The sequence below is a fragment of the Trachinotus anak genome, unplaced genomic scaffold (assembly GCF_046630095.1).
Source record: "Trachinotus anak isolate AG129_WGS33_773 ecotype Australia unplaced genomic scaffold, CSIRO_AGI_Tana_v1 ptg000023l, whole genome shotgun sequence".
Taxonomy (NCBI): domain Eukaryota; kingdom Metazoa; phylum Chordata; class Actinopteri; order Carangiformes; family Carangidae; genus Trachinotus; species Trachinotus anak.
The window spans coordinates 7,507,344-7,531,867 of record NW_027273874.1 but is presented as its reverse complement, the minus strand read 5'-3'; the positions used below and the strand labels follow the sequence as shown (position 1 = coordinate 7,531,867).

The 24,524-nt window shown below is 40.7% G+C and overlaps 1 protein-coding gene across 3 annotated transcripts in view; it reads left to right on the top strand.

Moving 5' to 3' along the window:
* LOC139607136 (platelet binding protein GspB-like) overlaps positions 1-24,325 on the top strand; it is a 39,629-nt gene extending 15,304 nt beyond the window's left edge. Inside the window, exons 2-33 of one of the 3 annotated variants that reach the window (XM_071459789.1) lie at positions 1,543-3,766; positions 5,262-5,323; positions 5,638-5,676; positions 5,801-5,983; positions 6,164-6,474; positions 7,063-7,340; positions 8,132-8,209; positions 8,575-8,609; positions 8,788-9,950; positions 10,565-12,202; positions 12,324-12,358; positions 13,402-13,554; positions 13,937-14,065; positions 14,153-14,191; positions 14,494-14,619; positions 14,704-14,830; positions 14,909-15,079; positions 15,160-15,194; positions 15,591-15,755; positions 15,861-15,995; positions 16,289-16,327; positions 16,414-16,554; positions 16,789-16,883; positions 17,058-17,081; positions 17,588-17,699; positions 17,819-20,191; positions 20,295-20,403; positions 21,075-21,191; positions 21,382-21,657; positions 22,337-22,450; positions 22,535-22,656; positions 23,004-24,325. In XM_071459789.1, the coding sequence (XP_071315890.1) occupies positions 1,543-3,766; positions 5,262-5,323; positions 5,638-5,676; positions 5,801-5,983; positions 6,164-6,474; positions 7,063-7,340; positions 8,132-8,209; positions 8,575-8,609; positions 8,788-9,950; positions 10,565-12,202; positions 12,324-12,358; positions 13,402-13,554; positions 13,937-14,065; positions 14,153-14,191; positions 14,494-14,619; positions 14,704-14,830; positions 14,909-15,079; positions 15,160-15,194; positions 15,591-15,755; positions 15,861-15,995; positions 16,289-16,327; positions 16,414-16,554; positions 16,789-16,883; positions 17,058-17,081; positions 17,588-17,699; positions 17,819-20,191; positions 20,295-20,403; positions 21,075-21,191; positions 21,382-21,657; positions 22,337-22,450; positions 22,535-22,656; positions 23,004-23,081 (10,726 nt within the window). In that variant the 3' untranslated portion in view covers positions 23,082-24,325. Of the gene's footprint in view, positions 1-1,542; positions 3,767-5,261; positions 5,324-5,637; positions 5,677-5,800; positions 5,984-6,163; positions 6,475-7,062; positions 7,341-8,131; positions 8,210-8,574; positions 8,610-8,787; positions 9,951-10,564; positions 12,203-12,323; positions 12,359-13,401; positions 13,555-13,936; positions 14,066-14,152; positions 14,192-14,493; positions 14,620-14,703; positions 14,831-14,908; positions 15,080-15,159; positions 15,195-15,590; positions 15,756-15,860; positions 15,996-16,288; positions 16,328-16,413; positions 16,555-16,788; positions 16,884-17,057; positions 17,082-17,587; positions 17,700-17,818; positions 20,192-20,294; positions 20,404-20,826; positions 21,055-21,074; positions 21,192-21,381; positions 21,658-22,336; positions 22,451-22,534; positions 22,657-23,003 lie in introns of those variants that run through there. The other 2 variants (XM_071459791.1, XM_071459790.1) reach the window with 2 other exon arrangements.
* Positions 24,326-24,524: the final 199 nt, after the last annotated feature.

Below are 24,524 nucleotides of genomic sequence, written 5' to 3'. Positions count from 1 at the left end.
TTAAAAGGCTTTTTTCACAGCAAACATTTTGTCTTACAAAGTAGTAAAAGCACATCTGTTACGGATAACTTCAAGGATGGATCTGTTATATTCAAGATATGCTGCTACTGAGGCAGGACTTCCATAAATCAGAGCAGCTACTGCTGTGATTTTTTCCACTGTGATATGACAAAATGTCCATTGTGAAAAATTCCTTTAGTGCTCACATCAAATTCTAAGTTGTAATTAAGATTGTGAAACTTAGATTTTGGTGATAGCTCCAACATATCACACTTTGTCTCTAATAAATGATACAAATGTGTCTGGCAACCAAACATACATGGAGGCCTTGTAACATTTTGCATCTTTAACCCTAATTGCAGTCATGAATCTTGTGCATGACGTAGGACTACGGTTTGTTAGTTAACTGCTAATGACAATGCCAATGATGGACTGGGCTCGTACACTACAACACTGTGCTATATTAGATCAATCCTCAATGACCTGCCCCACTACCACCACCACCACAATAGTACTCCAATTCACTGGATGGACACACACATCTGTTTGCAAAAAAATTAAATACAAAAAGAAAATTTTGCAGTGATGATGGTAATGAGCTCAACCCTGTGGTAGACATTACATGACCATGGTATTGTGATTATGCTGTTATGGCCCTAGCATGACAAGAATGCAAACAATGGCCTATCCAATATTCATTGTCTTTTATGTGTTTTTGTAGTGCTGACATGAATCATAGAGATGAAGATAATGTCATTGCACAGTTTCTTTTGGGAATGGGGAAAAAGGAAAAGATCAAAACCCTTCTTTCATATCGCCTCCCACCAGATCAAATTCCTTTGTAAAGTGGGAGTGTTTGTCTGAAAAGCACCAGCTGGGTTATCTCTGTTTTCTCACCCAAACCTGCTGCATCCTCTTCCAACCTTTGCTTTCACTCTCAAAACTTTGACCTTTATCTAGGTCAGGATGCTTTGTTTTTTTTGCTGTTTTTTTCAGTAACCCTTAACTTGCAAAACTACTGTTTAAGGTTATACAGTCAACAAGACAGGAGCGCAACAATATAGTGCAACACTTACGTCCAGTGTTTTTTAGGTGACCTTGGATTTGTCACCTAAAAATTTTTTTTTTCTGTGTTTTTCTTTCTGAATATAAAACTTTGCAAAATGGGTGAAATTGTAGTTGTGTGATGTTAAATTTTGCACTGTGCTTTGTCTGTCTGCTGGAGCCAGTCTCAACTGTTCCCACCAGAGATGAGCATGGAAAGGAAATAAATGAGTTTGTCTGTGTTCTGAGTGTTTCTGCTTAACAACTGTGACCTTGTTTTCTGTCTTTATCTGTGCTTTGTTGCTTTTGCCTCCCCTCCTCTTTCTTGCTAGTGAAGACAAGGAATAAAAAAACAATGGACTGACGGTGTATCGGACAGGAAGCGTCAGAGTGGAGATGTCCAGACAAGACCTTCCAGATGATGGATGTTACCCAACCAGGAAACTGAAGTCCAGTCCCACTCAATAACCACTTTCTTTGTTTTTCTTAACTTTTCAGCTTTGCGTTGCTATTGGAGCGTGGCGTCCCTCCTCCTGTTCCCGGGCCTCTAACGAGCCCCCTACTTGGGCTCACAGGGGGCTCGCTCCTGATTGGACAGCAGGCTGCATCCTTGCGGCTGGCTCAATTGAAAGCCCAACTAGCACTGACACAGATAAACACCGCTCTCACTGTTGGCAGTCGAGCAGCAAACTTGCAAACACCTCCCTCCCCAACTGCTGCAGCTATCAATCTCCTTAACCTTTTGAAGGTTGCAAACACCATGTCTCATCCTCTATATAACCCCTATGCCTCTGGGAACCAAAGTTCCAACCAAGGACAGTATGGACTTTCCAGTATCCAGGCAGAGAGGGACCCTCGGATGGCATCTCCTCACCTAGGACCTGCATCTAATTTCAGCTGCTCTTCTGCAACTTCTGCCAACTCTGGGGGAATGATCCCATCACTGCTGCCTCACTCACAGAGCTGTAGGCCTGAACAGAGTAGTGCCATAAAGGACGAGGCTATAGAGAGGTCTATAGATATGCCCATTAACAGAGTCAGAGAGGAGGTGAGGTCTCTTGGCAAACAGGTGCATCAGCCCATAGGCCAGGGCACTCGCTTTACCAGCACTCAAAGAGATGAGTTTCTCTCCTCAAGCACAAGTATGACCTCCTATCCCATGACCTCTGCCTCTCTAGGACATAGACACTCTGATGGTGAAAATGGCAGTAGCTCTTTGGACTGGTTGCCAAACTACAAACAGTCAACTGCTGATGATTCCTCCAAATTTTATTCATCAGCTGCTTCATCTAGCTTTGCATGTAGTGGTGATGGCAGATTTAATGCCTCAAGTGAAAGAGAACGTGATATGCAGTCCATTCCAGGATTGGGTGATTATGTTTATCCAGTGCCAGACAAACGTGCGGCCCCTACTGAGTCATGTTGCCCCAAGTACACTTCTGAATCAGCCGCTCAAATACTTTCGCACTTTGGACTTGATAAAGAGGACTTGGAATATCTCATCTCTTACCCTGAAGACCAGATCACCCCTGCCAACCTGCCATTGATCTTGCGCCAAATCCGTATTCAGAAGGCCAAGAGAGCTACGACTGCAGTTCAGTCAAAACCCTACCCTGAACCCCAGCCCACCAGAGGTGTGAGTGGAATGGACAGTTTGAGTAATTCTGGAGGAGCAGGAATGCGCCAGGAGGAAATGTCAGCTGTTCTCCAGTCCAGTAAAGTGACTGACTATGGACATACTGGAAAATATGCTGGAGGGGTTGTGGATGAGATTGGAAGGACCAGTGGCAGGGGAGCTAACAGCGGTGCGAGTAGCAGTATTTTGTTGGTGGACACTTATGATAGTAGCAACCGCAGTCAAGAGCCGCCACAAAAAAATACGACAGAGGTGAAAAGCAGTGTTTTAGGTTCTCAACGTGATCAGGGTAGCTGTGTTACCAGCTCTTCCTACAGTTCAAAACTGAGCTCTGCAGCTCCCCCAAGCAATGATCCAGCTAAACGAATACAGAGCCAACCAAACCAGACTTCTCAAAAAATCCTCAGCTCTTTCTCTCTACCAAAGAAAGACACAGACATAAGAGTCATCAAGTCTGACCCCTCCAAACCCCTTACTTTGAAAGAACCAAAGGCAGATGGCCAGTCATCGTCGAAAACCCAACCATCCTGCACTCTGTTCCATGGTGTGCATCCAGGCCGACCTGGACTTGTGCTCATTGGCAGCAATAACACCAGTGGCACTAAGGATCAAAGTAAATCTCAAGGTAAAGGGTCAATAGTTGGTGATCAAATGAAGAAGCAGCAGCCACAACAACAGATGCAGCAGCAACAGAAGCAGAAGCAGCACATGCAGCAGCAGGCACAAAAGCAGCCCGTACCACAGATGGGACAAACATTGTGGCCTCCAGGTTATTCTGCCGCGCAACCGGTTCCTCCTGCTTCTCTCATCCCCAGCAACACAGATGCCTCACGTGCCATGCAACATTCGATGTTTATGCTCGGTGATCCTCGCCCCATTGTTATTCCTCCAGCTCCAACTCACCCAATCCAAAGCCCAGTGAACATCATTCAGTTGCTGACGCCTTCCAACAGGCAGCATCCACCACCGAAGCCACTCTCCAAGGGTCTACCAACACCGACCATGATGCATGACTATGCGGCAGCCACACCAAGAGTCTTCCCACATACCTGTTCTCTGTGTTACAAAGAATGTACTCATATGAAGGTAAGTGGAAGACTGCATTCTGTTTTCTCTCCCTTAAGGAAATTGTGGGTTACTTGTTTCAAAGTCAAAAATTTTTATTGTAACATACCTATTTAAATTATTGAATTTTTCTGCTTGTATATAAGATCTGAAGTGTTTTTTTTTAAAGAATGTGTGATAGCACGATACTGTATTGTCTTTTGATTTATGTGAATATTCTTTGAATTTTAATGGATTAGTAATTACTATGAAGTTATACTATTAGAAACCCTGCCACCACTTCTAAGTTGGGTAGCATTTTGCAAAAAAAAGCTTGGAGAGACATTTTAAACCCGTTCACTGATTTCAATGTACTCGGAATGAATCATGTTGTACCAAAATGTTTTGAGGATGCCAGTTACAGTTAACTATTGTTAATTGTAATACACGGTCATAATGTCTGATTTACATGATTTGATCGACTTAAAACTGACGATAGAACATCAGTGTCTGGTTCAGCCAGATGAAGTCCAGTGTGTAATGGCCATTGCCAGATTCATAGTGACTGTTGACTGTTGCGTAATTTGATATAAAATAAGGAGAACTGGCCATTGTGTGAGATGACTGCCATGAGTGGGACCAAGGGATCAACTTGAGAACTGGCCATCTTCTGAGATGATTGTCGTGAACAGGACCAAGGGATCAACGTGACATGGAGAAAAATCTGCACATCTGAACAACTACTGCATTAGAAGATGATGGAAGACCACTCTCTCCCCTTTTCTCTGTTTTTTATTTGTGACTACTGTTTCACAGTCTATATTCAGTTTGAATATACACTTTGTACACTTTATACAATTTGTATCTTCTTCCCACTATTGCAGCTATTGGTAATACATTTGTTATTTTAATTAATTTCGTATCTAATAACAGGTCTTTTTTGTGATACTGATTATCAATTTGGAGCCATGCTTCCCTTTTTGTCATATTGTTAAATATTTTTTGTCCCAAAAAAAGAACTCCAATTTTTACTCCAAATTCTATGAACTTGAAACCTTTATAACCTTTATATAATAAAGAGCTTTTTATTGTGGTTGTTACTGGCACTCTTGTGTTTATCATATTTCATGATAAAGACTTGCTGCCTGTGAACTCAGGCTGATCAAAGTAAGCTGTTATTGTAAAGGTTCTAAAGGATTTACTTTCCTTAATATTTTTGTCCACATCCAGGTATTGCATTTGCTTTCATGTTTTTTTCTCACCATTATTTGTCTTGTACACCATCATTTACACATTTTCATTCACTTTCTGAGCTGTTAGCTAATGTCAGCTCCTGGTGAAATATGACATACGAAAGCTCAGAATTGGAGTAGGGGGGACAGGCTTTGGAACAAGCTCTAAGATCCACGAAATGCCTGCAGTGCTGGTGTAATGTTGAATAACAAAAATTTGTGTCGTGGCAGTTGAGATATTGAAACTGATTGAAGTTGTGATGAATTCTATCTAAATGCTTTGTGTTTGTTGCTCTGACTACTAGGATTGGCTCTCTCACCAGAACACAAGCCTTCACCTTGAGCGATGCAAAGTCCTCCGGGCACAGTAAGTCTATTTTTCTTTCTTATAATTTTTCACTTTATTGTTATTGTTTGATGAATAGGTGCCAATGTATTGTAGAGGTAACACTGGACAGAAAGAGAGAATAATCCTATGGATTGTTTGTCCCTGATGAGCTTGTACTTTGGTGTTGCCTCAGCAGCAGTAGTTTTTTTAGAAGTGTCACCTGAATGCCAGTGCTTCATCACACTCTACTTCAATGCAGATATCTTTGGCTTTTGTTGTCAAACTGTGACCTCTTTGCTTTTTTTAATCGGTGTGTTTGAATTGTTTGGTTTTTGGTTGTTTGTTTTCCACAGATACCCAGAGTGGAATGGTGAGATAATACTGGAGCCCAGGTAGTTTTTTTGGTCTTCACACAAGTAGCAACCGCGCCACATGAGAACTAGTACCCTGCAGATTTTTGGAAATGTTCTTTGCCTATATTTTACCTATGCTTACCTTGTGCCCTTCTCTCTTCAGTGCTGCAGGGAAAGATGTTAAACCCTCGTCCTCAACTTCTGCCAAGACTTCCCAACATCGTCACCAGAAAACCAGGCATGGGAGCCGCTCCCGTTCCCGCTCGCCTAGTCCCCGAAGGCACCACGAAAGAAGAGAGAAACACAGCAGATCACGATCACCGCACATCTCCAGATATGCTCGCAGGTCTGTGAGACACAAATTCTGATATTAGCAATAATGTTGGTGAACAGAAGACATTCCCCTCAGCACTCTATTGTTAAATCTGCATCAGCATTTATTTGAATGTCACTTAACAAATCTTTCTGTGAAATGTTTGATACATTACAATAATCAACTCTTTAATTGAATTTATCTGTACTTCAGTTCCCCGTCTCGGTCTTGCTCTCCACGGTATGACCGTCCTACCTCCTCCCGATATCGCTCACGTTCAAGGAGTTTTGAGAGACGATTGTCACCAAGGAGGAGAGATGAGAAACGATTCTCACCAAGACGAAATGAAGAGTGGTGGTCATCTCCAAGGAGCCGCGAAAGACGATCACCAAGGAGGGTTGACAAGAGAAGATCATCTCCAAGAAGAAGTCGTGAAAGACGATCGTCCACAGAGAGGTCATCCCCTCAGCGGAAGAGGTCAAGTAGTGCAGAGAGACTGGCGAAGAAACTACTGGAGAAATCAGGTCTGCAAAATAGCAAAAAATGTATTTCTATCAGTGTGCATACCACAAATATAAACTGTTTTTGTTGTGTATATTTAATATTAAGAGAATATTATATGTTTGTGACATGCGCTTATTCATCTTCATATTTTTGAGATTTAAATGAGAAAGTAAATCTAAATCTAAATATAAATATGAATATAAATGTTAATGAAACAGGGAAACAATTAGCCTGGGTCTGTCTAAAGATAACACTCTCTGCCAACCAAGATCTCTTGCTCACATTAAAATTACAAACATTAAAATAAAATTTTTATAATCAGAACAAACCATTGGATCACAAATTTTAGAAAGTGAATATTTAATGACAAAGTAGGACAGAGAGGGATAAAAGATGCAACCAAAATGTTTTCTTTCATGAAATCAACATGTCCTCATTGTGCTCAACTGCTAGGGAGAAGCAGTGCTTCTTACTTATATATACTTTAGATATGCATGTCATTTTTACCTTTACCTACATTTTGTCTTATTAGAGAGCTCCTCGCCCCAGTGGAAACTCCAAAATGCTGCAGTTTTGTCTTAAACTGTTTTTTTCCTTTCTCCCTCTAGCTGTCCAGTCTCTGTCAAAAGACTCTGACCTCAAGGCTTTGGTTAAAACTCTAGCTCCTGCCTTACTGGCTGAGCTAGCCAAGATGAAGTCTTCCTCATCATCATCCTCCTCGCCACCCAAAGGAGGAAAATGCTCGCAGCTTTCTTCTGCTGGAGGAAAGAGCTCATCATCCTCTTCTTCTACATCCTCCTCAGTAGCAAAGACGACAACAACAACATCCTCTCATGCAAAGCCCAGTCAGCAGAAGAGTGAGGCAAGAGCTTCTACAAACACTAAGGTTGGTGTGTGTGTGTGTCTGAGAGTGACTGACTGAGTGATGATATTTCTACCACTGGTCAGCTGAGTGCCAGGTCACTGAGTTGGAGTCTTTGGTGCAAACCTGTTCTATTAAATGTCTACAACCTGCAGTGTTGCTAACTTAAAACGTTGTTGCCAGATTTAGAGACTTTTTCTTTCAAACAAACTGGGTATAAACCTGGTACATGTCTTGACCATGTGTGGATGATGGCCGGGGACTTATGGCTACACCTTTTGTTACAGGCAGTCTACCGGGCTGCTTGGCAACTGCAGGGAAGTGGAGGCGTGCTTCAATACACTGAGCCTCACCAGTGAAGATCTGCCTCTAATTAAAGCCTGTTACAATCTGGAGTTGGAACTAAAGAAAGGCTTAACTATTGTTGACCCCAGGCACAGGCTGTGCTCTGTGTGAGAGATAAATTAGAGTATTAAAACCACAGAATAAATACAAAAAAAATGATAACATAAATATGTGCAACCAATCATGTACATTTAAATATATTTATAAGTAATAATATAATAATAACGGTATGTCTTCTAAAACAGAACTAGAAATATACATATGCTTAAAACATCTGAAAACACAGCTTATGCCTGTTTTGATGTTTTACTATTTCTCCTCATCAGTTTAGTTTTTCTGATGAGAGAAGAAAATAACTGATCCTTTGTGGTGAGCTGTTAATGTTTCATGCTTAGTATTTGAATGTAGTGAGTCCTGATGGTTGTAGTAATTCAAACATGTATGTGTTTGATGTGTATGTGTACATGTAGGCAATCATGTGTTTCAAGAAAGAGGACAACGCTAAGAAACTGAAGAGTGTTAAGAGCTGTGACACGAAAGAAATGCCAGTAAGTGTTGCCAGAGAAAGGGTATTACACTTAATCTTTCTGTTCATGTCCAAGGGAAATATGCAGTCTGGACCATAGTTCTTTGGACAGTTGCAAATTTTTTGATCCTAAGACTCTCTGCTTCAGTATATTAAATTTTAAGTAAAATAATGTATACTACATTAAAGTACTAAATCTCAGATTTAATATGTGTAGGTCTGTGTATTTTTTTTCAAACAGAATATGCTAAAGAACAAAGCCTGAACACAAAAAATTGTAAATATCCAAATGCTTATGGTCTGGACACTGTGTATTAACATTTCTGTAGTTTGGTGGTTGTGTAATCAGATTAATCTGAAATAACATCTTATTTGGTTTGTTTACAGGGTGCTGTTTCTAAGAAGCAAATTACAACTCAGCAGTAAGATATGCTTTACTTCTTTTTAAGAAAGAGGTTTAATACATATGGACTAACAGTTATCACAGGAAGTCAACCAAAGGACAGTACGATCTTGACTATAGTAGTCATATAAAACACTCAAAACATAACCTTCATTTTTCTTCTGATTGACAACCATTTAACTTCCTTGTGTTCACAGAAAACCGGCCATTTCCAGTGTCTCCAAACCTCAAACCACTAAATCCGTAACCACCAGCACCCCCACAAAGAATTGCCTCCCTACACCTCACAAAACTTCGGTTACAAAGCCTTTATCTTCACCCTCTGAAGCCAAAAAAGCTTCATCAGGCAATGTTAAAAATGAGAAAACTGCTTTAAAAGGTTCAGCTGAAGGCTCAGCAAACATCATGAAAGCAAAGGTCTTGGAATCCAAAGCAAAAAATGTCTTAACCCAGCAGTTAGCCAAAACTACAAAATCTGCGGGGTGGCAGAAAGAAACAGCCAAGGTTAAGAAATCAGCAAACCTGACTGCTGATGAACCAACTAAACGCTCAAAAATTGACACTGAAACAAAGGTGTTGGCTCCCAAAGAAGAAATAACCTCAAATTCCCAGAAACCCAAAACACTGGAGGACAATTTGATTGCAGTAGGAGCTATGATACAAGAAAAGGTGGAAGAAACAGCTGCAAAAGCCATAAACATGCCATCAAAATCTATGGCTTCAGCAAATCGACCTAAAGTAGAGAATTCCAAATGTAAATTGGAAACAAAGGTTCAAGAATCTGTGGTAGTGCTGGAAGATACAGCCAAGGTTGTTGAAACAGGAAATGCGCCAGTTTCTGAATTGACACATCAAGCAGATCTTGTCAAAGATGATGTTGGGGTGAAAGAGGCCAAAGACCCTGAACCAATGGAGCTTGGGGAAACAGGAGTTGAAGTGGCAGAGCCCATGGAAGTTGAAAGTTGCGTTGAGGTCAAAGGGGAACAACTAACAAATGCAGAGGCTGTACCAGACAAATCCAGTGAGAGTCAGTCACCAACCAGCATAGATGAGACCAGACCAGATTTGTCTCCACCTAAACCTCCTATTGTTCCATCTCAGACCACAGAAGCAGTTCCTAAACCTTCAGGCGCCGATACTCAGAGCCCTCAGACCATCATCAAAGCTCCAGAAACCTCTGTCAAAGCTTCATCACAAGTCCAGCAGAGTACCCTGCCAGAACCAGAGTCCACTGCACAAGGGCTGGAGACAAAGACAGATACTACACAAATGCAGCAGCAGGCTGCATCAAACACAGATGAAGCTGCTTTAGAGACAGACCTGACAGTTGAAGGGGTTGCAAGAAAAACAATGCAAAAAGGTATGTTGGAGGCCATTTTATGGATGGATGATGATTTGAGAATAAGATTGGCAATAATCTAGATGAAAAGACAGTTTCATCGATGAGTTCATAGATGTGTTAGTCAGTGCATCAATATGCTCTTGATTCTCTGTTTGCTGGTGTCTAATTTCAGTGGGGGGACTGGGTATATGTGGCAGCAGGACAGTATATGTTGGATTGAATGAAACTGATGTAGAATTTGTGTCTGAACAGGTCAATCAATAGCAAAAATAGTTGCAAAAATGCAGAACAAATTTAAATTTAAATTTATTTTTTTGTGTAATATATGGATGTGTATAACATATTTAAATAGAAATTTTAAGGTCATCAGTATAACCTGTGTATGGCTGCGTGTTGCTCAATCCCACCAAACTTTTTTTCAAAATTTCTGTTAAACCTACATGTTTTTAATTAACAAAGATATCTCATGAACATGTCTCAGATCTCATTTTAATTAGAAGGAAAAATGGGCTGTGGGTCAGGGAGTAAAGATTTACTTTTTGGTGTCAGTTTGGATGTAAAGGGTTTAGGGGCAATGTTGATGAGCTGTCAAAATACTGCTATTCATCATAGTTAAATTTGTTCCTTTAAAGATCCTGCATATGCCATGAAGATCCAAAGAGATCCATCATCAGCTGAGGATGCCTCCAAAGCTGTTGGCAATGTTTCAGCTGTATTGACTGAAGTAGCTATATCTGCTAGCACTGAGTCAGTTGCAGCAGTGAGAAAACAGCAAGTGGCAGCAATCTTGTCTTCCTCAGCTGCAACAGTTTGTGAGCTGCAACCAGCAGCAACCTCGTCTTCCTCAGCTGCAGCAGTGAGTGAACTGCAACCGACAGCAACCTCGTCTTCCTCAGCTGCAGAAGTAAGTGAGCCGCAATCAGCAGCAACCTCGTCTTTCTCAGCTGCAGCAGTGAGTGAACAGCATCTGTCAGCAACCCTGTCTTCCTCAGCTGCAGCAGTGGACAAGCTGCAACTGGCAGCAACCTCATCTTCCTCAGCAGCAGCAGCGAGCGAGCCCCAACTGGCAGCAACCTTGTCTTCCTCAGCTGCAGCAGTGAGTGAGCCCCAACTGGCAGCAACCTCGTCTTCCTCAGCAGCAGCAGTTAGTGAGCTGCAGCCGACAGCAACCTTGTCTTCCTCAGCTGCAGCAGTGAGGGAGCTGCAACCGGCAGCAACCTTGTCCTCCTCAGCTTCAGCAGTTAGTGAGCTGCAGCCGACAGCAACCTTGTCTTCCGCAGCTGCAGCAGTGAGTGAGCTGCAACCAGCAGCAACCTCATCTTCCTCAGCAGCAGCAGTGAGTGACCCGCAACCAGCAGCAACCTCATCTTCCCCAGCAGCAGCAGCAGTGAGCGACCCACAACTGGCAGCAACCTTGTCTTCCTCACCAGCAGCAGTGAGCGCGATGCAACCAGCAGCAATCTTGTCTTCCTCAGCTGCAGCAGTTAGTGAGCTGCAACCAGCAGCAACCTCATCTTCCTCAACTGCAGAAATGAGTGAGCCACATCTGGCAGCAACCTTGTCCTCCTCAACTTCAGCAGTTAGTGAGCTGCAACCGACAGCAACCTCGTCTTCCGCAGCTGCAGCAGTGAGTGAGCTGCAACCAGCAGCAACCTTGTCTTCCTCAGCAGCAGCAGTGAGTGACCTGCAACCGGCAGCAACCTCATCTTCCCCAGCAGCAGCAGCAGTGAGCGACCCGCAACCGGCAGCAACCTCATCTTCCTCAGCAGCAGCAGTGAGCAACCCACAACTGGCAGCAACCTTGTCTTCCTCACCAGCAGCAGTGAGCGAGACGCAACCAGCAGCAACCTTGTCTTCCTCAGCTTCAGCAGTTAGTGAGCTGCAACCAGCAGCAACCTCATCTTCCTCAGCTGCAGCAATGAGTGAGCCGCATCCGGCAGCAACCCCATCTTCCTCAGCAGCAGCAGCAGTGAGCGACCCGCAACTGGCAGCAACCTTGTCTCACTCACCAGCAGCAGTGAGCGAGATGCAACCAGCATCAACCTTGTCTTCCTCAGTTGCAGCAGTGAGCAAGCCGCAACCAGCAGCAATCTTGTCTTCCTCAGCAGCAGCAGTGGGCGAGTTGCAACCGGTAGCAACCTTGTCCTCCTCAGCTGCAGCAGTGAGCGAGCTGCAACCAGCAGCAACCACATCTTTTTCAGCTGCAGTTACCCCTCTCACTATTGGGGAGATGGTAGAAAAGCATCTGCATCAAAAGAAAATCCAGCAAAGTAAGAAATCAAGGACACTGTTTGTCTCACTGGAGTCATTTACTGTATGTAGATCACCTGTCTGCATGTGATCATAATTCAAATGTTTTTTCTTTTTAACACTTTGTCCTTTCTTTTGCAGCATGCTTCAAGAGGACTGCCTGCCTCTCACAAAAAGTAGGTTTGGTTATGATCTTATTCTCAGTTGATGCGATCAATATGTTCTAAAATGTTTTTAAATGGAAGTTGAACGGAATATTGTCCAGGGTATCTCTAGGTCTTTTGAAAGTCTTAAAATGTAATGACTTCAGCTTCTAAAAAGGCCCCAGAGTTGATAAAGATTTCTTAAATTTTGTCTGATTTCACTGAACTGAGTTCCAGCACTACAACTTTACTTCAGTAAAATAATTAATCCAGTCCCTCTTGTGGTTAAAATTTCCAAACAACACCGCTGTAAACATTTTGTCTCACTTAAAATGATGTTGTTAAGTGTACTTGTCTTAGGCCCAATTCAGACCTAGTATTAACATAGGTCTTCAGTGATCCGATCACAACTCAGTTCTAACCGTGTCAGGTCACACCTGGCTTTTAAATGTGTCTTCACATCCGTCTACAATGACCACTTGTGATTGGACCCCACTTCCCTATTTTAAATGCAAATGGACATGTATGCGCTGTTGTTTTTAGCCAACCTGACAGACGGGTTTGTTGTCAGTGTGCTTGTGTGTATATATGTGTGTGTTGAGTGAGAGACTGAGAGCGCGAGAGAAAGGGGTACGGAGGGGTTGAACGAATCTATACGCTGTGCACAGCTCCACAGTAAACTAAGGTTTTATTCATTTAAGATTGTAAAATATTTTCAGGTCATTATGAAACTCTGGTGGGACTAATTAGACTGTACACCTGTACACGCCTGTACGTAGAGCTGTCAACTTGTGATCAGATCCCCTGGGACGGATGTTAATACCAGGTCTGAACAGGGCCTTAATAAACTAATTTAAACCTTATTGCCCTAATTATTATCTCTTTACTCTTTTGTTTTTCTTCTTCATTTTTACATTTTATATGGTTGGCAAGAGTCAGTTGCTCATAATGAACTTGCCAAAGTATTTCAGTGGTTGCTACAAAAAAAGACCTCACCAACCTGCTGAATCAATCCAGTCTTATGTTGCTAAAATGTCCAAACAAAACCTCAGTAAACATTTTGTCTTTTTTTCCAGTTTTTTTCACTTGGTAAGAAGCTGTTGCTCATAACCAACTTGCCAAGGTATTCCGATGGCTGCTACATAGAGGAGGACCTCGCCAACCTGCTGATTCCATTCGGATTTAAATATCAAGATGACAACATCTATGTTTTCCCTCAGGCTCGCATGGTAGGCACCAGGTTCTGCATCTGTTTGGTTTATTAATCCTGTATTTTTGCTGTTGTCTTTTAGTCTTCTTAATCAGTTTGTCATGACGTGATGAATAGTCTTTCTGTTTTTTTGTTTTCTGTGTGGTTCTTTGTGTGTTTTTTTTTCTTATAAGATATGTAACATTAAGTTTTTTTTAAGTTAATTTGTGAAAACGCTCTAACTCTAACTTGCACTTCATTTATTTGACATATTTGCATACTTATTCTAATAAATATGTTATTATTTATTATTTATACTCTGATTTTCAGACAGATTTTAACTCCACAGTAATATTAACATGTATGTAATCTGCAAGTATAATTGATGATAATACATTTTTGTTTCTGGTTTTCCTCCTCAGGCTTTTGCTTTGATGCCAACAGTGCAGGATGTGCACAAGATTATGTCTGTCAATAGGACTAAATGCATTTTTCTCAAAGGGTCTATACTGGGGTTTGACGTAATGCGCAACAACATAGTGATGTCACAGGTAAGCATGTACATGACACTGCTCATTTTTATTGACAGATTTTTATAGCTGTCCAGTATATTTAATACTCTAATGTTTTTGTTTCAGCTTGGTTTTTATAAATCACTGATGAAGCAGATGAATTCTGTAAGTAACACATATTACAGTCCAAATTACAGTTTAAAAGAATTTGAAAATAATTCAGATTCAGGAAATCTGTATTTCTGTATTTCTTTCTTCAGAATATTTATTTCATGTGACATATGCAGGAAATCATCAGCATTAACGTAAAACAATGAGGGCATGCTGGAAAAGCCATTCAATCTTGTCTTCATTGTGTTTTGTTTAGTCAGTTAAATCCTGTGTAGAATTAATTATGTATCTATGTAATACTGTTGTATGTGTTTCTTTTTGTTGTTTTGGACAATCACTTCTCGTTCTTGATGCAGCCGGTGGTTGATGATGGAGAGAGCGTAATCTACATCAAGAACGTTTCACCAAGTGAGGCCAAAGAGCTCAGGGAAGCTTTGAAAAAAATTGATTCTGTCAGAAACTACATGCCTCTTCTCAACAAGGTAAAACTACGCACAGAAATACATGTGTTTAAGTGAATTTAAGAAGACTTCCTGTTAGTCTTATCTGTCTTGTATGTGTTTCAGGTGTTTATTGAATTTGAGTCCAATCGCGATGCTGATCGGCTCGGAGTTTGGTACAGCCTCCTGAAACAGGCCCCTGCTCACAGAGTCTACAGGCTGAAAACACCACGCAGCGGCTGTACAGCACTGCGTAAGTCTTTGTCTTACCAAATAAAAACTGTGGTCACTTTACAGATATATTCAAACAAAACACTTTTTGTTCTTACAGCACCAAGACTTGCTGCCAACGCTATTCCGGACAGCAAGGATGTTGTTGCTGGGACAACTGTCCCAACAACAAAATCTGGTGTTCCACAAGGCAGCATTTCACCATTTTGGGTCACGTTGACAAATAGTCCCTTTGTGTTCCCTACCATGTCTCCATGGTTCATCATCCCAGGTAAGAGAGATAGCTGTAGACAAAATTTAACTTGTTTACTTATTGTTAAGGAAAGTGACCGTGTTGTTTTTGGCTCCTAGATCATCTGACAGTCAGAGGAAACAGTGATATTGCAGTAAGTAGATTTTTCCCCATAAATGCATCATATATACCTTGAGTGTTTTAATATTCATGTTTAAAGGGCATTCATCAACAGAAACAATAAACCAGTTGAAAAATATCTATTGATGTTGGACTAAATTAAGATTAAATAAATATTTTAGGTGGTGTCAAACGTGCAGGCTTTTATGCTCAGTTCCGATTTTGTTTAACTTAAACTACATACAATTACAACCAAAGTTAGGCAAAACCCAGTTTGACTCTTTTGCATTAACAAGACAAAAGCAGCAAGTTCCAGGTACTGTGGCAGTTTGTGTAGCATCTGACTTGCACACAAATAAAGTACAATCTACAGAGGTTTCTGTTCTTGTCTCTTTAATTAAACTCTTGATTTGAACATTGTTTCTTGTAGAGGGCCAAGCGACAAGGTTCCGTGTTCTCCACAATCATGTTGACCGGTTTGCCTGAGGGAAACTACAAGCATGAGGATGTGGCCAAGCTGGTCTGGCCTTATTTCCCGAAACAAAATCTTCACTCCCTGTACTACAATGTGATAGTTCTGACCCTGCAGAGGAGGGTAAAGAGAAGATGCCGCATTTTGATTGATTAAATGGAACTTTGCATTTGTGCTTGAATTGAACTATGTCATAACATTTTTCCTTTCTTCTCTTCTCACCTCCAGGCTTTTGTGTATTTCAGCAATTGGACCTTGTGCTGCAATTTTGTCCGAGATCACATCATAAATCCAGTTTCTGTCAGAGGCTCCACACTCCGCGTCCACTTTGTCTTGGAGCACATGCATCCTGAACCAAGAGAGGTATGGACGCTGGGGATCCTTGCTCCTCCTCTGCCCCTGGTTCTCCATCTTGAAGCCTGTCCTCTTATTTCTCTCAGTGATTTCCTTGAATTCCTTCTGTAGAAATGTATTCTGAAATTAGATGTTATGGTTTTGTTTTTGAAGGAATACTCCACAGACAAGCACAGAACTACAAACATGTATACACACAATCTGAACCATTATGAGAAAAAAATGTTGGTTTGAAATACATTTAAAAATGCAGATATAATGTATGAATTCAATTCTGACTGTGACTTGTCATCTTTTTACAGGAACTCATGTATAAAACTCTGATGAAATGGAGCAATGCTGTAAGTCAATAACCATTTATTTTAATTAGAAAGCAGCTATTTTTCAATTCCCTGGTCCTTAACATCAGCTGTTTGCTGTTTTTCAGCGTGTTCCTGATCTAGAGTCTCTGGAGGAGAGGCTGCTCTGTGTGGAGATCTCTGAGACGACTGTGGATGTTGTCAAGATGGTCATGGAAATGGTGGCGTCCATCGCTGCCTTTGTCAGCTTCCTGCCACTTGCCAATAGGGTATGACAGTAACACAATAGCAACACCTCTACCTTTCACATTTAAGTGTGGACAGAAAAGCTATTGTAATGAGTGCCACAGTTTTGCTTGAATATACTTTGACTTGACATATAAAGGATCCTTATGGCTTGTTGTTGTTCTCTTTCTGTTTGTTGCCTTTGTCTTGTCACTTTCTTTATTTCTACCTCCTCTCTGTCTTTTCACTCTATGTTCATGACGGTCTTTCTACTTCAGATATGCATCGAGATGGCTGACTCCAGTGGTGTAACACAGGTGGTGGAGAAGTACAACACGTTCTCACCGGACTCTGTATCTAAACACATAACCTGGTATGAGTGTCCTTAAATTAGAGATAAGAAATAGGAATAAATGAGTAGATAATTATCCACATCAGTGTTTCCCAACAAAGGGTTTTATAAGATTTGGTTACCTGTTCATTTCTTTATCTTTTGATCACCTGTCCTCATACCTAAACTAATCCACTTCTCTTTTCCTCTACCCAGGAGTAAAGTTCAGCGTTTGGAGCCGTAAGTATATCACCTTGTAACTGATTGTTGTCAGGTTAACAAAGTCAAATCATGGTTCCAAAATCTTGACAATAATCGGTGTGATGACTGCTATGACCCACATTGCTATGGCCCCAGATTACATATGATTGATTGACATAAACTATGTGTATATGCCTGAGTGATAAAAAATACTGCAAGTTTATCATTGAGACAGTCGAGAATAAATTAACCTGCAAGTAATAAATTAGTTGGTTTAAGCAAAAATGTAAAAGATACAGCTGCTGTTCTGTGAGAGTTTTCTGGTTTTGTTTTATATCATTGTAATCTGAATATCCCTGGTTACTGGACTGTCAAAGAAAAACACATTTGGCATTTGATATCAGCAAGGACCGTTGGGAAATGTGATGAGAAATGTTCACTATTTTTTGAAATTTTATACAGTCAAGTTATATTGCAATAGAGTTTGTAGTTAGAATTGATACTGACTAGTTGCAGCCCTAAAGTTTTACTGTGTTTGATTTTAGTTTGAAGAGCCTAAAACAGCGCCTTGAAGACTCCAGTGAGATCACAATAAACCTTGAACAGGACACCGTCAATGTTGACGTACATACAACATTGAAAGCGTACAGCCACAAGGTGGTAATTCTAGTTTGCTATAAACAAACTGGTCAAACTATCAGTTATATTTGATTAATAAGCTAACGGTTTAATTTTTTCGGAGACTGAATCCTTCTTTGTTCTTGTTGCATGGTCAGGTTGATTTTACAGATGACACCGTTTCTTCATATGCCTACCTTTTTGAAGAGCAAAATTTCAATGAGGAGGAATTTGTTGCTGCTGATGATGTGGGAGACAAAAGCCTTGACCACCAGCTCTTGTCCTCTTCCAAGCCATCCTCAGACGCATCATATACTGCCAAACAGACCTCTGCCTCTTCTTCTTCACTATCTCCTGAAACCCCTTCCTCCCCTGGTCAGAAAGCACAACAGACCAAGACAGAATTTTCAGTCAAAGCATCTAACATGTCATCCTCAATTTGTAAGACCCGGTCGTCCTTCCCTGCACATGAAAAGGAAAAGGTGGTATCAGCAGCAGCAGTCGAGGCGTTAATAAAGACTCATCCTGAGTTACATCCCACAGCAAAAGCCAAAGAGAGTACAGTGGCAAAGTCTGACCACAAGGTGTCATCAGAGGACGTTGCTGCAAAAACTGTTGAGTCAGGGACAAAAATAGAAACATCATCAGAGATGCATCCACCTGAACAGGGACAGGGTTTAGAGTTGGGCCAAGCCCAGAGTCTGGAGAATCATATTAAAGACAAAACACACAAAGACAAAAGTAACGAGAAAAGGAATGAAGATGATGTTGGGAAACATGAAGAGGAGGAGGATGATGACGGTGAACATTACCAAATCCTTGACTCACTTGATGACCAAATAGATGAACAGATGGATGATGGGGACCGAGTAGGCAGCTCTGAAACCCAGCCACCAGAACCTGAGAAAGGCCAGAGTTTGCATGAGGAAACCTATCATGTTTCAGACAGTATCATCGAGGAAGGCAAAGCCTGTCCTGAGGAGTGCCATGAAAAGGAAATGGATGTTTCTTTCCAAGTGGTACACAGTGGTGCTAAAGACCAAGATTTAGTGCTACTAAAGACCAATTGTCAAGAGGACAGTTACCTGGTTAAAGATTTTGGTTCCAAAGAATCACAGCTGTCTGAGGAAGACATGTTTCAGGAAGATAACATAGCTGATAAATTTGATGATAAAAATGCATATGAAGATGCAATTAATGAAAACGCAAACAACAATGGTAGTTTCCAAGTGTTAGATACAGGTAGCAAACAAGGTCCAAGAGATGTAAAAACACAAGACATGGAAAAACATAATGACCAAATCCCAAATGATGAAGACCAGCCTCTTCAAGTCTGCAACAACAAAGGCGCTTTAGAAGACCTTTACAGTGACATGACTGCACAAGAAACCGTTGAGATATTGGATTCAATTGATGATCAGACAGCAATTGAAGATGACAGCCACAAACTTGAAACTCCCTGTGATCGGATCTCCAAAGAAGACATTATGCGGATTAAAGAAGAGGAAGATACTTATCAGGTAACTGACTCCGTGGAAGATCAGCCAACAACTACAGAGACAGAGTCTGAGGCTGACAACACGTGGAAGAGAACCAAGAAGGTGGAGGTGACTTCTAGACAAGATGATAGATCATCAAAGAGGAGCAGCCCCAGGACCAGAGCATCCAAAAGTGAAGAGGAGAAATCACCAAAGAAACAGGACAGGACAGTTAAAAAATATGAAACACGAACAAAGACTGAAACCACAGGAGTGGTAGACATTGACATCCCTGAGGAGATAGTTTATGAAAGAGTAGATTCTGTTGAAGACGAACTGGTTCAAGATGCAGCCACCACAGAAAGATCTGGTAGAATAAGGAGTGCAAGAGGAAAGAAAGAGGATAAAATGACATCGATGAATCTCACTGAAGCATCTGACAAACCCGATGGAGACGAGGAAGCTTCATATGAAATTTTAGACTCTGTGGAGGACAAGACTGTCGCTGAAGAACCAAGTTTTATGACAAGATCTACCAGAGGAAGAAGAGAAAGAACAACTAAGAGAGATGCTTCAAATGAGAAAACAACAAAAGAAGAAACCAAGGAGGAAGAACTGAAGATGAGGCAAGCTGCCACTAAGGAGAAGCAGCTTGCCAAGGACCGAGAGAAGGAGCGGGAAGAGAGGAAGACCAGGGAGAGAGAAGAGAGGGAGAGGGAGCGAAGGAGCCGGAGCAGAAATGGCAGCAACAGAGGAGGAGGAGAAGGCCACAATGGGAGAGTGACGAGGAAGGCGAAGGAGAGGGGAAGGGAAAAGGACGAGAAAGCAGAGGCAGACGCCAAGGAGCTGGTAACTCTGGATGAGATGGGAGCAGATGAGGCTGGGGCACAGGGTCAAGAGTGGGATGGGGAGATCACGGAGGGAGAGCTGCAGATGCTTATCACTCTAGATGAATTTGTAGAAGAGGAGGAAGAGGGAAAGGATGAGCAAAGTGTGCTGGAGCCCCACCCACCCAGCAAGGAGGACGAATCAGTGGACTCCTTAACCCCAGAGGTAAAGATCAAGATTTTAAAGCATGGAAGCATAATTTTCAAATCACAAATTTGACAACATATAGCATGCTTTGATGCTTAAGGTCTCTTGTCTCTCTTTTTAGACTTTGGTGATTTTAGATGAAGCAGGTGGTGATGAAGAAGAGAGGGCAGATGAAGATGAAGCTCTGAAAATTTCAAGATCTGCTAAGCGCAAACATGATGATGACACAGGTGTGTTAGTCTATCTGTATAAATTTGTTACCTGTGTTGATTTGAAATATAACTTAAACAGATATATTTCTGTTACAACCACACCATCAATCACCAGGATCAAGGCTAGATTAGTCACTACAACAGTTAGACAAATCTCCAACAAAACTGTTGGCAGTCATGTGGCTCATGTAGGCATCAGGTTCTATCCAGGAAGGACACCTCTAGTTGTGCTGCATTTTGACCCTTTTACTTTAATGTAAAGTCAATGTTGTAGGAAAGCAATGCAAAATCAGTGTAGTACTCTTTTTAGATGTCATACGAGCAAAATCGGTGTCAGTTTTATACCCTTCAAAATAAGAGCTTTTCCTGCAAACCCAGCATTTAACCTGGGTGTAGCGACCCTGGTTCCTGGAATAAAAATACCTGTTCATACTCTCATAGAAGATGTTAGATGGATAGAAGCCAGTGGAAACTACAACCTCCAAGATGAATTTCTAATGAGAAACATCCAGTCACAGAGTTTTGGAGAGAGTCCTGTGAGATAATCATGAAACAAATTTTTGAAATGGAAATTGAGAGAGGTAACCAGCTTCACCTCTCACTTCTTTACACAACTCTGTTAAAAATACTATGGTATATTTTAGTTTTGATGTGAGCCTGAAACTTTACTTTTTTTTTACTTACCTTAGAAGAGAGTATGAACTTTGTGACCGTAGATGAGGTGGGAGAGGTTGAAGAGGTGGAGGAAGAAAAGGAAACTACCAGGACAAGAAGCCAAGCCAAGAAGAGAACGAGACAGTCCTCTGGTAACACAAACACATACATCTGTTTCTTTTAAATAATTATGTCATCACCCCAGGTCAAATCTCTAATTTTGACATAATCATCAATCTTTGACTTCACTGTCTTCTAATGATGGATCTCTAAAATATGACACCTGTCAATTATTATTTTGCAGTTTCCCTTTAATTAATCACTTCATTGACTTTACCTTAGTGAGAAAAAGGAAAAAAGTTGGTGCACAAGATGAGAGAGAAGAAGGAAATGAATCAGCTGGTCCTGATAATCCACCTCACACTTCAGTGGATCCCTCATCATCATTGGACAAAGACCCATCAACGTTGTCAAGTGACAGCCAGCAAGAGAACCAGAAGGCAGAGGTGGAAGGAACGAACCATGCCAACAAGCTGCAGCCTGAGAACCAGAGCCTAGAAGGATGTGTGGTGCAGGGAGAGGAGGACAAGGAAGGAAGGAGCAGAGAGGATATTAAAGGTGCAGAAAGCTGAGAGAAAGTCAAATGAGCTGTAGCTTACATTTCACTGAAATTGTTCTTTAAAATTGTTATTCTATTACTGATTAAACATCCATTCTAAATTCCTAATTGGCATACAAACTCCCCCAAATTTTGATTTTATCAGAGATGTCAAAGAAAAGTAGCAAATTAACAAGTGAATGTTTGGTAGTTTTGCTTGAAAGATGACCTAAAATGATTATCGATTGATTATCAAAATTGTTGCAGATTGATATTCTACTAAATAATGAATTGTTTCAGGGCAGAAAGGGGAAACATTTTTGCGAACATATAGGCCCGCAATTAAATATATATATATATATATATATATATTTTTATTACCGATTATTAAAAAATATTCATATACAGTTGATCACAATTGATTTGTCTATGAAGTGTCCCAATACAATTTCCCAAATCCCAAGATGATGTTTTCAGATGGCTTGTTTCATTCGTTCACAACCAGATATAACAGAAGAAAATAGCAAATCATTACACTTTAGAAGCTTTAAACAAGAAAATGTTACAAATTTTTGCTTGAAAAATAAATTGGCAATCAAAATATTTGATTAAAGATCTGCCTATTGATTAATTGACTGATCGTTGCGTCTCAAATGCAGTTGTCAGGACTTAAGATTGTTCTTCCCTCCTCTTCTTCAGCTGTGAGTAAAAAGAAGAGGGAGCTTGTCGGACCTGAAGCAAAGAGATCTCGCCAGTCTCCTTCTGTTGCTGCCGACTTCAAACTGCCGCCATTCAACCCCAACACCCCCCTCGGTGAGAAACACACATAATTTTACTGATGATTAGATTAAAAATGCTTTGTTTTGTTTTTACATTTCCGTTTCTGTCTCTCTTCAGGTCAGGAGTTTGTGGTTCCCAAATCAGGGTATTTCTGTAATCTCTGCTCTGTTTTCTACCTGAAAGAGAGCTCCGCCAAAGAGCTCCACTGCAGCAGCCAGAGACACTACGACAACCTGCAGGTACACACTAACACACCTTTGAGAGATCCAGGTATATGAAATGTGGCCCTATGAGTTTTGGGACACAAAAAGGGATCATAATAAAAACCAGTCAGTAGACTAAGTGCTGTCTTGCAGTGTATATCTCTGTAGTATGTTTTGTCTTGCTAACATAACTGAGCAGTGCATCTCGTGTTCTGTCTTGCATCTTGCTTGCTTGCTTGCTTAGCAGCCATTTCCATATCTGTGTTCAGTGCCTGACAAAATTGAGAGTGAAATACAACTATTCATTACATTTAATAATGTAATGTCTGGAGGGGTATCAGCTAGGATCCGATGGCTTGACATTCTTCCCCTTCTTTTTTCAGAAACATTACCAGAAGTTTCAACAGAAACCATCAAGATGTTCAACAAAAAATTCTTCTCAAAGCTCCGTTTCTGATTGATCCAGACTCCAGCTGCTGAGCTTTTTCTTTTTTTTTTTTTCAATAGAAATGGAATAATAAAAATGTGAAAACGGTAAAACTGCTTGAGGGAAAGGTCTACCAGGGTAGACAGGTTTAGCTGACAAATCAGTGTGGCTTAGAAAATAAAATAACTGCTGTTTGGCACCTTCTTTCATGTGAATATTGTAAATTATAAATCATCTTTTAAACTTAACAAATATTTAAGCAAGAATGGTCCCATTGAGATTAAAACTGTCAGTTTTGTTGTCTTGGTCTTTTTATATATGCACAGTCACATTGTATCAGTTGTGACCTGGAAAAACCAGGAATGTTCTGCAGTTTGAAAGTTGACTTTTAAAAGGTGCTACGTGCCACATTTTAGTCATGAATAAATGATGATCACAGTGGTTTTGAGACATTGAGTTCAGTTTTAATTTGCATGTAACAAAGACCTGAGTGGAAACATTGGAAATTTAAAAAAACCTCCATCATGTAAAAAAGTTTTTATGCTTGGCTGAAGTGGAAAAATTGCTGTATCATTAAATGCAACAAAGTGCAATGGAAACAGACATAGAAGATTTATAATAATGTACACGAAGCATGTGACTTAAATGTCGACTAAAGAGATGAAAAAAACATCTGTGTGGAGCAATGAGGAAACTAACATTCCTCAAATTAATGTATGAAAACATAAATGCTATGTTTCTGTCATATTTTCCAAATCGTTCTTTTATCCGTTTTAGTATTTTTGGTGTTCTTTTAACAACATGGACTTGTTGCACCAGCTTCCACGTCCGACTGTAGAATTAGTGCCACCAGCTGTTTATTTTGATGCACTCAGCAGTAGTGGATGGACAAGCATATTCATTTGCATTTTCTTGTGTGGACTGTTGTGGAACTTTTCAAACCAAATCATGTTTGGTTAAAAAGAATGTGAGTTCGTGAGAGTAATACAGTTTTGTCTCTCAGTGACAATGTGAAGCGATTTCTTGTTGTTTCTAGTTTTGGAGAGAATTATTTATGTGAATTATTTATGTAATTAACCGTCAAAGTCAATACAAATCATAGAGATTATGTCATGGGATATTTCTGTCTTTCCTTCATGCATTGAACTCATCAAACCCTGTGTAGGCATTGGGTGCTGTTTTTTAAAGGGTCCAATATGTTGATGAATTTCTCTTGTACAGTTTGCTTTATTTTGTTTCTATGAAATATTAAATAAAACTTGAGTGATCTGAACATGATTTTCGGACCATTGATGTTGTCTTTGTGTTGTTGAAGAAAAGATTTTCCCACCAGCTGGCACCAGCTGTTGTGGAAAGTCATGAATTTGTGCTGGGGACCAAATCATTTTTAAGCTGCTGTTAATACCAACACAGACACAATATACCATTACTCAGATTAAATATCTGCATGTATTAATTTATTGGAACTTCCTGCTCT